The following is a 15,200-nucleotide window of genomic DNA, read 5'->3' on the forward strand; positions in this document are numbered from 1 at the left end:
GATAATGAATGATCACCCTGTCTACTTAATCTATTTATAGTTCAGGACAAGACACAACCAGTAAAAGATCATTTGTCTTTTGCAGGCTCTTTGAAACTCTCCAGTCTCTCTTCTGGTCTGTGTTTGGACTGTTGAATCTCTACGTCACGAACGTGAAGGCCAGGCACGAATTCACGGAGTTTGTCGGGGCGACGATGTTCGGCACGTACAACGTCATCTCCCTGGTGGTCCTGCTAAACATGCTCATAGCGATGATGAACAACTCCTACCAGCTCATCGCCGTAAGTCAACAGCGTGGCTTCCATCTTGGTTTTTGTGGAACGTATGCATTTCGTTGGCTGTATGTGTTGTTGACTGTTTCCTGGTGACGTCACAGAAGGTGACCCAGTTTGTGAAACAGCTACTTGACCTCTTCTGCATACTTAAAGGACTATAGTTTCTTCCTCCAAGTTCAACTTGGAGAAAAATATGGGCAGAATTTGACATGTGCTTCATTGTTGTGGTTGTGTTCCTACAAGTGGTTTTGACTTATGGTGACCCTAAGGCAAGGCTTTTCTTGGCCGGATTTGTCCTATTCATGCTGCTTGTTCAACATGTGCTACTTAGATCTAATTGGCACTGGTTCAATGCTATGGAATTCTGGGATCTGTAGTTTTGGGAGATATTCAGCCTAACTGAACATAAGTCAGAAATGACTAGAGGACCCAACATCAAAATTTGCAGTTGTGATCCTATCAAAGGGTTTTCTTGGCAAGATTTTTTCAGAGTGGGTTATTTGCCCAACCAAGTCAGTGCAGAGGGACGAGTGTGTTATACAAATTGCTACTATTTTCAGGGAGTCACATAGTTGTAATGTAGTGAATTGTGATGCTGTGCAACCAAATATGCAACCAAACGTGCATGTGTATCAATGCAGAATATACTTCAATGTGCGATATGCATGTGCATTAGTGTGCCAGCATGCACAATACCCATGCATATCAGTCTTCAATGCACAACCATGGGCAATTGCATTACACCCAGAGCTCTCACTTCTGCAGTCTTGAAATGAATACTGTCAAAACGCACTGGGCAGAAATGTCCAATTCCTTCTGTTGGGGAACTTATGCATACCAGAAACACCAACAGCATTAAAGACGACATATATAACTCTATATATCTGTTGCTCCAGGCATATTCTGAGCACTTCATCAGCCAAGTATCCACACAGACCTCTTTGCCTCAGTGATTCAATATCCAGTCTTTCCATGCAATGGATCTAATTCGATTTACAAAAGCTAAATGGACTGGAAGCTGACTCTTCTGTACTGGCAAGGGGTCAACATGCTGTATACACCCAAAGCCAGGAGACTAGTTTAAGTTGTGGGCAGAGAAATCCAGGTGGCATCCAGCCCTCTTCTCACCCTCCATTGTTGCCACCTTTCAGGCAACAACCTGAATCTGCCTAATGTCAGGGCTGGCTCTGAATGGAAATAGAGTGCTGGATGGTTCCCTGACGGCACATTACACAAATGACAAAGAGCAGCTGAAGAAGACACAATAGGACAAGTGACCAGCATAACCCCTGCACTGCTTAAGGGAAAAGACATTGTACTGAACTGCAAGAATTTCACCCCCTTTGGGGACAAAGCTATTTTAAACTTCAGTAGCTGTCTGCTCCCATCAGGGCGCCTTCAGGCAATACAATTATCAGCCATCTCATTGCTCCAACCTGCATTTCCCCCACTTTTTCACAGTCTCAAAATATAGTCCATGGGCTGGATCCTAGTAGTTAGGTCCCAACTAGAGAAGACCCATGGAATTCGTTGCTGAATGGTGAATCAATACGTTTGTTATGGTCGTTTTTGAGTTGTGGTGGCCCTTTCACAGGGTTTTCTTGGTAAGACTTGTTCAGAGGAAATTTGCCATTGCCTTCCCCTGAGGCTGAGATTGTGTGACTTGCCAAAGGTCACTGAGTGGGTTTCAAGGCTAAGCTGGGAAACAAACTCTGGTCTTTAGAGAATGGGAGGCTGTACAGACCAGCATTATATGCTGGCATGGGGGTGGCGTGGTGGCATGGTGTATGTACATGGCCACCCAATGCCAGAGAGTTCACAGCTTTTACAGATTACAAATGGGAAGGGAAGGGGAAGGTTATTCAGATGAGGAGAATGTGGCTAGTCTGGGCTCCAAGGAGCCCTGGTGGCACAGTGGTTAAATGCCAATTGTGCAGCCACAAGGTTGTGAGTTTGATCCCATGGCTCCAAGGTTGGCTCAGCCTTCCATCCTTTCGTAGGTACCCAGCTTGGTGGCAGCAATTGGCTTACATATTGCAAACAGCTTAGAAAGTGCTGAATTCACTGATAACTGGTATAGAAATGTAAATGCTATTGCTATTGCAGGGGGAGGGAACAGGAGGATACACTCACATCTGTGAGCATTTCTTCATTTCTTTCTGCATCTGACCTCAGGCCAATTGCTTCTTCATTGCCTGAATTGCTTCCTCTCTCTGTTCCCTCCTCACTGATAAGCAGCAGTGAGGGTAAATCTGATAGTTACCAAGGTGCAAGGAGCTTGCAGAATGGCCATAATGCTCTGCCTTCTCAATGTAGAGACCCAAAGTGGACACCCCTCTTTGTGGTCCCATGTATGAATGGGTCGGGGGGAAGGGTGCATGGCTAACAAGCAAAGCTCAGGTCCATGGCTTAGAAACATTCATGCTGGCTGGAGGATTCTGGGATCTGCAATCCATGAATGCCATCTTCAGAGAATCTGAATCTGGCAAAACATCAGGAATAAACTCTTCTAGAACATGGCCACGTAGCCCCCCAAACCCACAAAAAACTATGGATGTCGGCCATGAAATGCTTCAACTTCAAAGTATTCAGTGCATTTTCTGCACGGATGCATTTCCTCCTCTAAATATCTTCCAAGAGATGAAAAAGGCAGCCTGGGAGGATGACTACAGAAGGACTGTGTCAAGATGGCAATGAGGGCATTGGGATTTATCTCTATGAGGGAGGGATGGCTGGGTGGCTCCATTACTCAAAGAAAGCAACAGGGTGGATAATGAGGCCGGCTGATCCGATGCATCATTTCTCTCACTGTCATCCCATGCAAGGGCCTTTGGAGAGCCGAAGGAGCCCTTCTTGGCGCCTGCGTGATAAAAGCTCAAGCTTGGAAAGGATACATTTTGGAAATCAGACAGTAAAACCTGAGAGCCGTTCCACCCCCTTCTTTTATAAAATACCTTCTAAGATGCAAATAGACCCTTGTCTTTCATTCCCGCATAGACAAATGAAATGTTTCACCAAGTTTTCTCCTCTGCTTGGCGAAGATTAGGAATGCTGTTGTGTATTTTTCAATGATGATTTTTCACACTCCTGGGAGGGAATTGCAAAAAATTTCTTTGGGAAGGGACAAACAATTTTAAACATTACAGGATGAAACCCACAACCCACATCCCACTCCTTCCACTCCCCACCAAATAAGCAGCAACATGAGAAGCATGTTGGGACTTGAACCCTGGTCTTCAGAATCATAGTCCAACACTCAAACCACCACACTACACTTGCTCTTTAAAAAAAAAAAACAACCCCAAAACTTCAACTAAGCCTATAGAAATGCAGTTTGGGCCTTCAAGAGAAGAAAAGAAAGACACAGTTATATAAGAGAGCCTTGGCACGCTGCAGGACTCACCTTTGGCGCACTTACAGCTGGGCTTGAAAATCCCATCTCAGCCTCAGCAAGTATGCTGACAGAGTACAGCCATTCGGTGCTTCATCAGAGAAAAGCAAATTTGGTAATCTTGGCTTTTGAAAGGAGCCTATGCGGAGGAATTTCAAGTCTGCAGTGAAATCAGTCCTCATTAGACTTTATTCACAGTTCAGATGATTTTCGCAGGAACGACTCGGACGACATGCATTGACTTCCTAGTTGCTGCCGTTTCGTTTGCATGTCCGTTTTGCAAGCGGAAAGCAATTGTGTTTCAAATTATTAATGAGGATGAACACACAAACTAAGGGTGCATCTACGCTGCGGACATAAAGCGGTTTGACGCCACTTTAAGTGCCGTAGCTCCATCCTATGGAATCCTGGGGACTGTAGTTTTACAAGCCTTCTCTGCTAAAGAGGACTGGCGCCTCACAAAACTACAAATACCAGTATTCTGTTGGATGGAGCAATGGCAGTTAAAATGGTATCAAACTGCATGGTACAAGCAACCTAGGAGAAGCTGATGCTGTTTGATTTTGCCTAAGTCTACTAGGAATGGCAGGATTCCTTCCCTTCCTCTCCTTGCCTGCAGCTGAGTCAATTGACTGCAAATTGTTTTTGCATTTTGAAATGCATGCAGACTGCTTTTGGCTTTTGAAATGAATCCGACGTTTGCGTTTTAAAATCACTTTGCAGCCATCAGAATAAGCTGAGGACAAAGGGAAAGAGGCAAGAGAAACTGGGACACATTAAAAGTGGCTGAAAAAGCAAGAAGGCAGAGGATGAATCGGGGCTGTCTCTGCAAAATCTGGAAGATATGGATGCCCCATAGAAAAGGGAGGCACCTGGGAACTTGAGGTTAACTGCTACAGTGTTGGTGCTTTAATGTCCAATAGTCTGAGCAAGTGTGCAGTGAAGGGAGAGAAAAGAAGGAACGTTAACCATGGCATATTTGGTCTTCTCCATTGGTAGAGACTAGGCCAGTGATGGTGAACCTTTTAGAGACCGAGTGCCCAAACTGTGACCCAAAACCCACTTATTTATTGCAAAGTGCCATGTCCCTCTGGCTTTCTAGTAACAAACTCTGGCAAACTCTGTGCTGGGGCAATGGCACATGTGCCCACAGAGAGGGCTCTGAGTGCCATCTCTGGCACATGTGCTATAGGTTCGCCATCACGGGACTAGGCCCATTGGCCAACCATTGCATGTGTGCCTATGAAAGATTAAAAGTAATTAAAGCAGGAGAATTTTATTCTGCCCTAATTGAAACCCAGGGATGATTCCTGCGGCATAAAGTCATCCTTACGAAAGTGAATCTGCTCCAATTAATCTTGGCAGTGCCACTCTTTTAGATGGGCCTGACCTGTGGGTACGGCTCCCGTGTGGCATGGCAGACAGAACGGCATCCCTTTTAGTAGCAGGAGAGGCACCAAAATATCCAGAAGACTCAATAAAAGAAGCTGCCCCAGTGCCTTCGCTCATCCTTGAGTCAGACCTGACAAGCAAAATTAATGTTCTCTCAAGCTGCTGAATTAATTAAGCCAAATAAGAGACAGAAGGCCAAAGCAGCTCTGATCCCTCTCTTCCTTTCTTCCACAAACATTTCTTCCTTTCCTCCCAAACCTTGAAAAAACGAAAAAAAGGAAAAGAGGAGAGATCTATATAATTAAAGAGATCTGCCTGGGAAAGTGACCAAACGTGAAAGGAAAAAGCTAAAAATAATATAGAAGGGACATAATCGACACCAGCGATTCCTCATCAGGATCGGAAAAATCGATGCTCCCCAGAGCCAGTGGCACTCCTAAAACTGAGCCGCTGAAGGCGAGAAGAGACAAGGGACACATCTACACTGCAGAAATAATGCACCTTGATACCATATAGCAGTGCAGTTTGATACTATATAAGCGACCCCATACGTACCTTGCTCTGCGGAATTTGCTAAAGGAATGGCCGACATCTTTCGCTGTCTTACACTTTAAATCTTGAGGTGGCAGAGAGAGAAATAAATGACTTGGACCATCTCTTTCCCATCTTGAATTCCTCTCGGGTGCCTTCAGAGAACTATTTTGACCCACGGATTTCACGGGCACCTGATTTATCTGGATATTAAAAGCAAAGCAGAAGGCGTCTGAATTGAATTTGAGCTAGATCAAAGAATATGGCGAGCGTGCTGGACTTCTCGTAGCAGGCAATCTTACGGAGCAGATTAAAAAATAATCAGGTTTATGCGACTACAGATACACAGAGAGAAGGCACATGTGGAAAATATTCCCAAAAGACTATCTCCAAAGGTCCCAAGCGTCGGTGTTAGCAGTTGGAACAAGGATATGGTTCCCCCAAATACGAATCCTGCCCTCCCCATGAAACTTTCCTTTGGTCCCCAAATTTCTTGCGTTGCGATAAATTAAAACTTCCATAGAGATATGGTTGAGACATGCAAAGGAAAGGGTTAGGCAAAGGGACCAACGATAAGGCAAACACAGCAGAAAATATAACAGGTCGAATGATGTTCACCGTCTCACTCTCTGCAATGGTAGAAATTGGGGAACAGGAGGGAAATTTCGTGGCAGAGATGGGCAGGATTCTTATTTGCTTTGTTCCATGGAACGTCTAAGAAATGAAAGATATTTCACATAACCTCAGTAAGCTGCAAAGTGCTGAGTGCGTGAAGCAATGCAGATTTGAATTAACCAACAAGGGAGCATTGTGGAGGGTTTCTGAACTGCAACACTCAAAGAGGCCATTTTCAAATATCAAACATGCCCTCTTCCTTCCTTCTTGGATAATGCAAGCTGATTCCCCCCAAAAAACACATCTCCCAGAAAACAGAGGGATGCATTTCTTAAAGGGAACACTTCTCAAAGGATTTCACTGGCATTAAGTCTTAGGAGGAAGGCTATGTCCTTGTAGCCAGGTGCAAAATCATTGCAGCAGCACTAACATTTCCAGAGAACCCTGGCAGATCTTGGCACAGATGTAATCATTTCATGTCTGGTTACAGAGACGAGGCTAGATGCTTCTGCAACTCTGCCCTTTCCCCCTGCAAAATGTGAAATAGTCTTACAGGGGGTTTCAGAGTATATTTGGTATGTTGGCTTTGGGTGCTACGGGAGAAGGGAATGCCAACCCACATGGCATCCCAAAATGGACATCTGCATAGGTAACAGAATCATCAGTTAAATGGAGTCTCACGCCACCCTGAAGTCCTTGGTTGAGATGATCTTCCTCTGTTTCTCCATTTGTTAAAATGACGGGTTCTGGGAGGATCTGGAGCCATATAGAGGTCCATCATGTTTTTCATGCACCCCTTAAATCTCACAAGACTTACCTTGACCAAGAGGGTTGCAAATGTAGATTGTGAAGGAAATTCATTATAAAACGGAAAGGAGAAATAATCAGAAATGGCAAAGGTAGCCACATTGGCAATAAAGGCAAAAGCATCCCCATTGGTCCAGATGTTTCTCTATTCCCCCTCTCCGCCAGCATTGGATAACTGTGGAAGGGGAGAGTTATGGCAGCAGAATGATGTTACTAGAATAGTAACAGAGAAGCCATAGTGGAGTCCTGTGTGTGGAACTTGTACATTATGCATGACTGGGGATGCATCTACACTGTAAAAATAATGCAGTTTAACACCAGTGTAGCTCTATCCTGTGGGATTCTGGGATTATCCAAGGTCTGTAACCTTCTCTTCCAGAGAGTGCCGGTGCCTCACATAACTACAACTCCCAGGATCCTGTAGTGTAGAGCCAGGGCAGTTAAAGTGGTGTCAAACCACATTATTTTGACAGTGCAGATGCACCCCATGTAGGATCTTGACCCACAGATTTTTACAAAAGGTACAGTACTAGGCTCTCCTTCTTTGGAAGGTTTTAAATAGAGGTTGGACGTTCATCTCTCGAAAGGCACTTTTGCTGTGGTTTCCCTCGTGGTGGAGAGCAGGACTGGATGGCCCTTGTGGTCCCTTCCGTCTCTATGAACATCCAGTACTGATGCAGACAATACTGAGCTGGATGGGTTAATTCTATATCAAGCAACTCTCTCCACTCCAGTGGCTTTCTTCCACTTTTTTTTTGTTTTTTTTGCTCAGGCCTTTTTTACAACCCACTGTCCAACCTTCCCGAGCATTTCAATGTGGCCTTTGTTTCTATGGTGATGCTGTCACCATCTCAAGACGAGAGTCCACTGCCCTTTCTCAAGTTCCCCGTAGGTCACATCCCTACTCTGCGCCACACCATAAACATTGCCACCCTTCCTCCCACCTGTCGCTCGCTTAGTTTTGCACTTGCTTGCTATAAGCAATGGGCCACACCAGCTTGGCTCAGTGCTGATGATGTTCTGCTGTATTTTTGAAAGGCAGAGGGTTGTGGTCTGCTAATTTTCAGTGCAGTGAATGTGCTCCTCATAAAATTCGGTTGCATTATGCAGATTGTTCTGGATGCTGAAGGAGAAAGTTCCAGTTAACAGCTGTATTTTCTATTCCTCTGTTCCCCCCCCCCCTTCTACCTAATAAAGGGGAAGGAAAGTAAGTCCCATGGGTCACTTGATGGCCTCCAAAGCCCTGTCCCAGCTCCAAAGATCCCAACCTCCCCAACGTTTGGGTGCACTATTTGAGCAGTTTTTGCACCAAAATCACACCAGTCCTTCCCCCTCAAACATGCAAAAATGCATGACGTTGCCTTTCCATAAATCTCAGTCCCCCAATTTTTTGGACTAATGTTGTTGTTGTTGTTGTTGTTGTTGTTGTCTGCCTTCAAGTTATTTTTGACTTATGGCGGGCCCATCGTGGGCTTTATTTGCAAGATATGTTCAGTGTGCATTTGCCATTGTCTTCTTCTGATGCTAAAAGAGAGTGATTTGCCCAAAGTGGATTTCTCTGGTCAAGCAGGGTCCCAGAGTCCTGGTCCAACCACTACATCACACACAGTCTCCTTAACACACTACAAACTACCAGGCCTGAAACTATAAGTCAGGTGTCACATTACCAACTACTAGGCTTCAACGCTCAAACAAGTCTCTCACACTACGATTTTTGTTATGTGTCTTCTAATCAACCCTGACTTCTGGCAACACTTTCCTTGGGTTTTCTTGGCAAGATTTCCGCAGAGGAGGTTTGCTATCGTTGTCCTCTGAGGCCAAAAGTGTGTGACCTGCTCAGCACTTGTTTGTTATGTGGCTTCAAGACAACTCCAATATACAGTGACCCTATCCTAGGAATTTCTTGGTTTCCTATTGCCTTCCTATTAGAAGATTGACTTACTGAAGCTCACCAAATGGGTTTCCATAGCTGAACTGGGATTTGAACCCTGTTCTTCTGGAGTCCTAGTCCATCACTCAAACCAAAACACCACACTGGCTCTCTATGGTCCTACCTTTCCTCATATCATAAGATCTCTGAGTACTTCACAATAAAATCAGTTTAAACCATTTTAAATTAGGATTACAAAAAACCATGACCATCCACTTTGGTCTATTTGGTTTCCTATCTGAATCTGTGTTCTTGGTTCATTGATAAAATGGTTATGGGTCTATTTGTCTCTATTGGGTGTCCAAAAGCTGAGTTTTTATTTGGATACCCATCAGTTACTTTTAAAGAGTACCTTGCCGTTCAGGCTAGTTTTATTCTTCAGCCACAGCATTACTGTGTGAAAGATTTGCTGTCGATACAAACCAGTAACTCTTTTGTGCTATTCCTTTTCCCAGGACCATGCCGATATCGAATGGAAGTTTGCCCGCACAAAGCTCTGGATGAGTTACTTTGACGAAGGAGGCACTTTGCCACCCCCTTTTAACATCATTCCCAGCCCCAAGTCCTTCTGGTACCTCTGCAAGTGGATCCACAACCAGCTGTGCCCGTCTCAAGACCCGGAGAATGACGAGAAGCACGAGAATCTGAAGTCCTTCACGGTACGGAGGGAACCACAAACCCCAGGATTCCATAGGATGGGGCCATGCCAATTAAAGTGGAATGGGAGTGCTATAATTCTGTAGTGTGAGTGAGCCACAAGTCTTTTTGGCTGGACCCTTTTGCCTTTGGCCCTGCCCTCCATTCGGATGATGTGACCCCTGAGAATTTCATCAAAACTGTTTTTTTTTTTGTAGTTGTTGTGGGTTTTTCAGGCTATGTGCCCATGTTCTAGAACAGCGATTCCCAACCTGTGGGTCCAGACCCCTTTGGAGGTCGAACAACCTTTTCACAGGAGTTGCCGAAGACCATTGGAGAACACATATTTCCAATGGTCTTCGGAAATGAGAATCTAGAATGTGGCCATGTGGCCCGAAAAACCCACAAAAAACTATGGATGCTGGCCATGAAAGCCTTTGCTTTACATTTAATTTTTTTGGTCTTTGGGCTGAAAGAGATTCCTCACCTTTGTTTGAAGCCGCATTTGAAGGTTTCTTAGACACATCTTGCTGAGTTGAGCGGAAAATATAAGGTGCCTGTCAGAAGGACCTTTCCTCTGATCAAGTAGACCTTTCCTTAAACCCTTATAAAAGCTAACAATGCAACCTATGACTTCTTCATACAATGGGCCCTTGGTATCTACTGAAGTTAGGACCCCCCATGGATACCAAAACCCATGGATGCTCAAGTCCCATTACATGCAAAACCAAGGTCCCCTTTTTGGAATATATATTGAATATTTTCAAACCATGGATGGTTGAATCCTTGGATGAAAGATCTGTGGATATGGAGGGCTAACTGTGTATGACTGTGTCCTTTTCTCTTTTCAGGAACGCCATGCAGACAACTTGATTCAGAATCAACATTATCAGGTAAAGAAACCATTCATTCACTGAAGCAGTTTAATTTATTTCCTTGGTTTCTCTGGGGCATCGATCCAAAGAGTCTCACTCCCATTTTGTGGCTTGCATTTCAGGAAGTGATCAGAAACCTAGTAAAACGATACGTTGCAGCAATGATCCGAAATTCTAAAACCAATGAAGGATTAACAGAAGAAAACTTTAAGGTAATGTAACTGTGTGCAAGTCAGTGGTGACGCCACATGACTCACAATCATGCGACTGCCCCAGGAGTGACATTTCACACTTGAGGACTTGTGCGATTGGCAGATCACTGATGGGTTTCCCTTGTGAATGAAAAGGGATGGGAAAGGATGGGTCAGGGAGGGTGTGGGTACAAGTCAGAGACAATTTTGTGCTGTGACTATGGACAATGCCACTTCTTTCCTGGTGTAGCAGTGTCTTAAAAGCCACATGTAGTAATGTTGTAAGTGAGGAAAGCCCTATGATATGGAATGGTTCTCAACCTGTGGATCGCGACCCTTTTGGAGGTCAAATGGCCCTTTCACAGGAGTCGCCTAAGACTATCGGAAAACACATATTTCTGATGGTCTTAGGAACCGAGACACATAATAAGTTTATGGTTGAGCGTCACCACAACATAGGGAACTGTATTAAAGAGTCACAGCATTAAGTAGGTTGAAAACCACTGCTCTAGATGCTTGAGATTTCAGCTCCCATCCACTATGAGCAATGTAAGTGTTTTGGGGAGTTGTAATGCAAAACATCTGATGGCCCAAGGATTCTCTCCTCCATCTGTAGCAATGGTGAAAAAGAAACAGCATTTTAGTGTTGTTTTGCAGTGTTGTGTCATTCCCAGAAGCATTTTGGAAGACACTTTCAAAGGTCCCTAGTAGGCTCCATCTGTTTTTGTGTACTTATGCAAGGCTTTCCTGATCTTAATTGATTGTTTTATTTCAATATGTCTGGGCATTGTCAGTTTGGGATAGAAAGCTTTCTGGAACACGCTGAACTAACTTTCTTTTGGGTGGTGGAGGCACCTATCGTTATTCTTTCCATGTTGTTTCGTCCCTCTAGTATCAACTTCCCAATGTTAACATAACAATGCCCAGGGACAAAAAATGTCATCTAATAATAATAATAATAATAATAATACAAGCTCTGAGAATTACATCAACAAATCTGCACCCTCCCAACCCATTGGACCCATCTGGAGAAGCTCTAAATAGTCAAAGGAGTGAAAATTGAGAGCTAGCAAACGTTGGACTGTACATGGTCATCATGTAGCATAATTCCCCAGGGCTTTCCTTTGGAGCAGTGGTTCCCAAACATTGGTCTTCCAGATGTTTTGGACTTTGGCTTCCAGAATTCCTAACTGTTGGCCAAGCTGGCTGGGAGCTGAAGCCCAAAACATCTGGAGGACCAAAGTTTGGGAACCACTGCCCTAGAGAATAACACTGCTGTCACTGAAGGATAAGGAACACCTTTATTCCATCACCATTAAACCAGTTCTTAGTTAAAAACTGGATTGGTATTTGTCCATCTAATAATGTCCTTCCTTCCCTTCGCAAAATGTTTTGCCAAACTTCTTTTTCCGGATGCTAAATAATGAAATATTTATTGGGATTCTTGGGCACAGTCATCTGGAATAATTCATTTGCATAGCTTTGAACGCTTGGCCTCAAGAGAGCACAGTCTTCCTGCTTTCTTTCCTTGCCACAGATAAAGCTGCAGCATTTAACTCATCCTTTAACTCATCCTTCTCTTTCCTTAGGAACTGAAGCAGGACATCTCCAGTTTCCGCTACGAAGTCCTTGACCTTTTGGGTAACCGAAAACCACCACGGAGAAGCTATTCCACCAGCAGCACCGAGGTCTCCCAGAAGGACGACGCCAATGAAGAGTGCGCCGGGGAAACATCCAAAGCAAAAAGTGTTTCGTTTGGCCTAGCCAATAAGAAGAAAGACTTCAATGTCTCGGCTCTAATTAAGACGATGTCCGGGATTGAAATGGTGAACGAGAAACCCAAAAGCAATGGGATTAACAAGCGCTCCTTTGTCCGGAATGGGAATAGAGTCCAAAGGCTTTCTAGCTCCAAGAAGGAATCCTTCAAGCGCTTGGGACTCCTCTTCTCCAAGATGAACGGTCATCTGGCAGAACCAAATACGGAGCCCATGTACACCATTTCGGATGGGGTCATCCAGCCGCATTACATGTGGCAAGACATTAAATATTCTCAGATGGCTAAAAAGCGGGATGAGAACTGTTCCAAAAGTGAAATTAACCTCAATGAGGTGGACTACAGTAGGAATATCAGGCATACGGGGCAGAGTCAATGCCCGGTGGCCTGTTCCAGTTCCCTTCACTGTGCTTCCAGCATCTGTTCCTCCAATTCCAAACTCATAGACTCCTCCGAGGACGTTTTTGACTCATGGGGAGATGCTTGCGATATGTTTAGGAACCAATGGAAAGACGGGCAAGAGGACCAGGTTACCACTCGCCTATAAGTAGAGCTGCTCTGTAACCTGCTGTAGAACACTTACTAATAGTGGAAACTATTTGCTATCACAGACTCTTCATAGTTAGGATGCCCCTTCCCATCCCTCCCTTCCTTGCCCTGCCCCACTATTTTATCTGAACGGTTGAGTGTAGAGCTCACATTTGTTTTAGCCTATTTTATAGCCACATCTCTCTTCTCCCTGTGTCCCCACTTTTTAAATTTGCTTTCATAAACTCACATGTTGGACTTTTCGTTGGAATGGTCCAACCCTTTTGAAAAATATAAGAACCTATAGAATATGCTATCAGGTTTGCTTCATCCATCTCTCTTTCATTCTTCTTTCCCGCTGTAATCCTTTTAGGGTTTCTATATTTTTGTTACAGAATACCGAAGAATACTCTCAAGTCTTATTGCTTCTTTTCCAGCCTCAACCCGGTTAGTAGCTTTGCTTTCCACCATTTCATGTTCCATTTCCAGGCCCCTGACTTCTCTCCGGGGTCTTCAGCTGATGCTCAGTGACTTAGTTGGAAGCTCAGAGCCAAGCTGAAGTCGATCCTGGAGGGGAGAAGAGTTCAGACAGGAATGGGCTTTTCGCTTTCAAGCAATACGATCTCCCATGATTCCAATGGTTATGTCCTTTACTAAGGTTGCATATTGTTTTCTTCATGTAAATTATGATCACAATGAGTTAAAAATTGAGTTCTGAAACTTGCTGTTTTCACGTATTTGGTCTGTTTTGAAAAACGCACACTGCGTCCTCTCCCTCATTCGGCTTGCAGCATCCAATAACAGCAATCTTGTTGCAGGGTTTGATATGCAGGGAATAGCAACCCCTCCAAATATTCTTGACCATGTTCAAAATCCAGGTTGCATGCCTGTATTTTACACATCCGCCTTTCTAGAAAAGGTGTTAATCGAAGCATCCAGTTCTTCAGTGCCTTCCTCTGAGGCTGAGAGAGAATAATTTGGCCAAGGCCACCAAGTGAGTTCCCATGGTCAGGTGAGGGTTCAAACCCTGGTCCCCTTAAGTCCCAGTCCAACTATTGCACCACACTGGTTTTCTCTATCTAAACCCAATCACCAAAATGACAGGGGGGGGGGGTCAACCATTTTGAGATAGGAGGGTCAAACATCCATGCCTGTCGAACCTTTTGAGGAAGAACTGGTGATGGAATGGTCAGCAGTGAGTAGAGCTGGGAACTCACCTGTATATACTCAACTATATGTCGACTTCATGTATAATTCGAGGGCATGTTTTTTTTGGCCACAATTATGAATTTTGATTTGACCCATGTATAAGTCAAGAGTAAAACTTAGGGGCATGCAAGAAAGAATGAAGGAAAGGAAAATGATGCCAAAGAACGCTTCTGTTTTCCTATCCAAACCAGAAGCAGCACCATAGTATGAAGAGAATAGAGGAGGCTGGTGCCTCTTTTTGGTTCTCCCAGGATGGACTAAGCTCTTACATTTTGCCGCTCAGAGGAGACAGATCCTATTTTGAGTTAAGGTACAACACTTGCATTGACCCGCGGAAAAGTTGACCCAGGTTTTTTGGCTCGATTTTTTGACCCAAATTTCTAGACTTATACATGAATATATACAGTACATACCGACATATTCAGGACCAGGATCACATACGTTCCAGCAATGCTTCAATGCTCAAGATAACCATTTCTCTATGGCTAATAGCAGTGAGGAAGCAATGACCTGTTTCCAACCAAGCTGCAGGGAAGAGTGGGCAGGGTTCGGAGGGCGTCATGCAACCCATGGGTTGGCCATGTGTATTGTAAACAACATTGTGTCTGGTGTGCTTGCCACGTGGGTCATGTTGTTCCTGTGCTCCCTCTCCCCTTCTCCAAAGCAGCGAGAAGCTCCAGGGTTTATTCTCTTTTGGATGAGAGCACATGGGAGTCTTTGTAATCATGCCTTTATTTGCGAGCGTACAAGCAAAACAGCCTCCTGTAAGCAGAGAGCTCAGCTGCTAATCTGCCATCGCATCCCCAGAGAGCAAATTGTCCAACCTTTCCCTGCGTTGCCGATCCACCTGGCTGCAAATGCTTTGCTCAGCTTGGGCTCGCTCCAATTCCTCGGTGTCAACTTTTGCTCCGCGCTCGCATTCTCCTGCAGAGGGAATGCATTCCAGATTGCCCACTCTTGCAGGTAAAACAAACCATTAAACAAAACAAACACACACCAGCCGCTGCAGCAAAATGCATAGTCTCAGGCTCTGACCACCTCTGGCT

The 15,200-nt window shown here is 44.5% G+C and overlaps 1 protein-coding gene across 2 annotated transcripts in view; it reads left to right on the forward strand.

The window, feature by feature from the left end:
* LOC149308784 (short transient receptor potential channel 5) overlaps nucleotides 1-13,633 on the forward strand; it is a 112,159-nt gene extending 98,526 nt beyond the window's left edge. For both annotated transcript variants that reach the window (XM_089536461.1, XM_089536462.1), the window contains 5 exons: nucleotides 86-281; nucleotides 9,397-9,600; nucleotides 10,429-10,470; nucleotides 10,575-10,664; nucleotides 12,233-13,633. In XM_089536461.1, coding sequence (XP_089392587.1) covers nucleotides 86-281; nucleotides 9,397-9,600; nucleotides 10,429-10,470; nucleotides 10,575-10,664; nucleotides 12,233-12,964 — 1,264 coding nt within the window. In that variant the 3' untranslated portion in view covers nucleotides 12,965-13,633. The remainder of the gene's footprint in view (nucleotides 1-85; nucleotides 282-9,396; nucleotides 9,601-10,428; nucleotides 10,471-10,574; nucleotides 10,665-12,232) is intronic.
* The last annotated feature ends 1,567 nt before the right edge of the window (nucleotides 13,634-15,200 follow it).

This window comes from Sceloporus occidentalis, unplaced genomic scaffold, assembly GCF_023333645.1.
Source record: "Sceloporus occidentalis isolate IW3139 unplaced genomic scaffold, rSceOcc1.0.p SCAF_8, whole genome shotgun sequence".
In the NCBI taxonomy this organism is placed as follows: domain Eukaryota; kingdom Metazoa; phylum Chordata; class Lepidosauria; order Squamata; family Phrynosomatidae; genus Sceloporus; species Sceloporus occidentalis.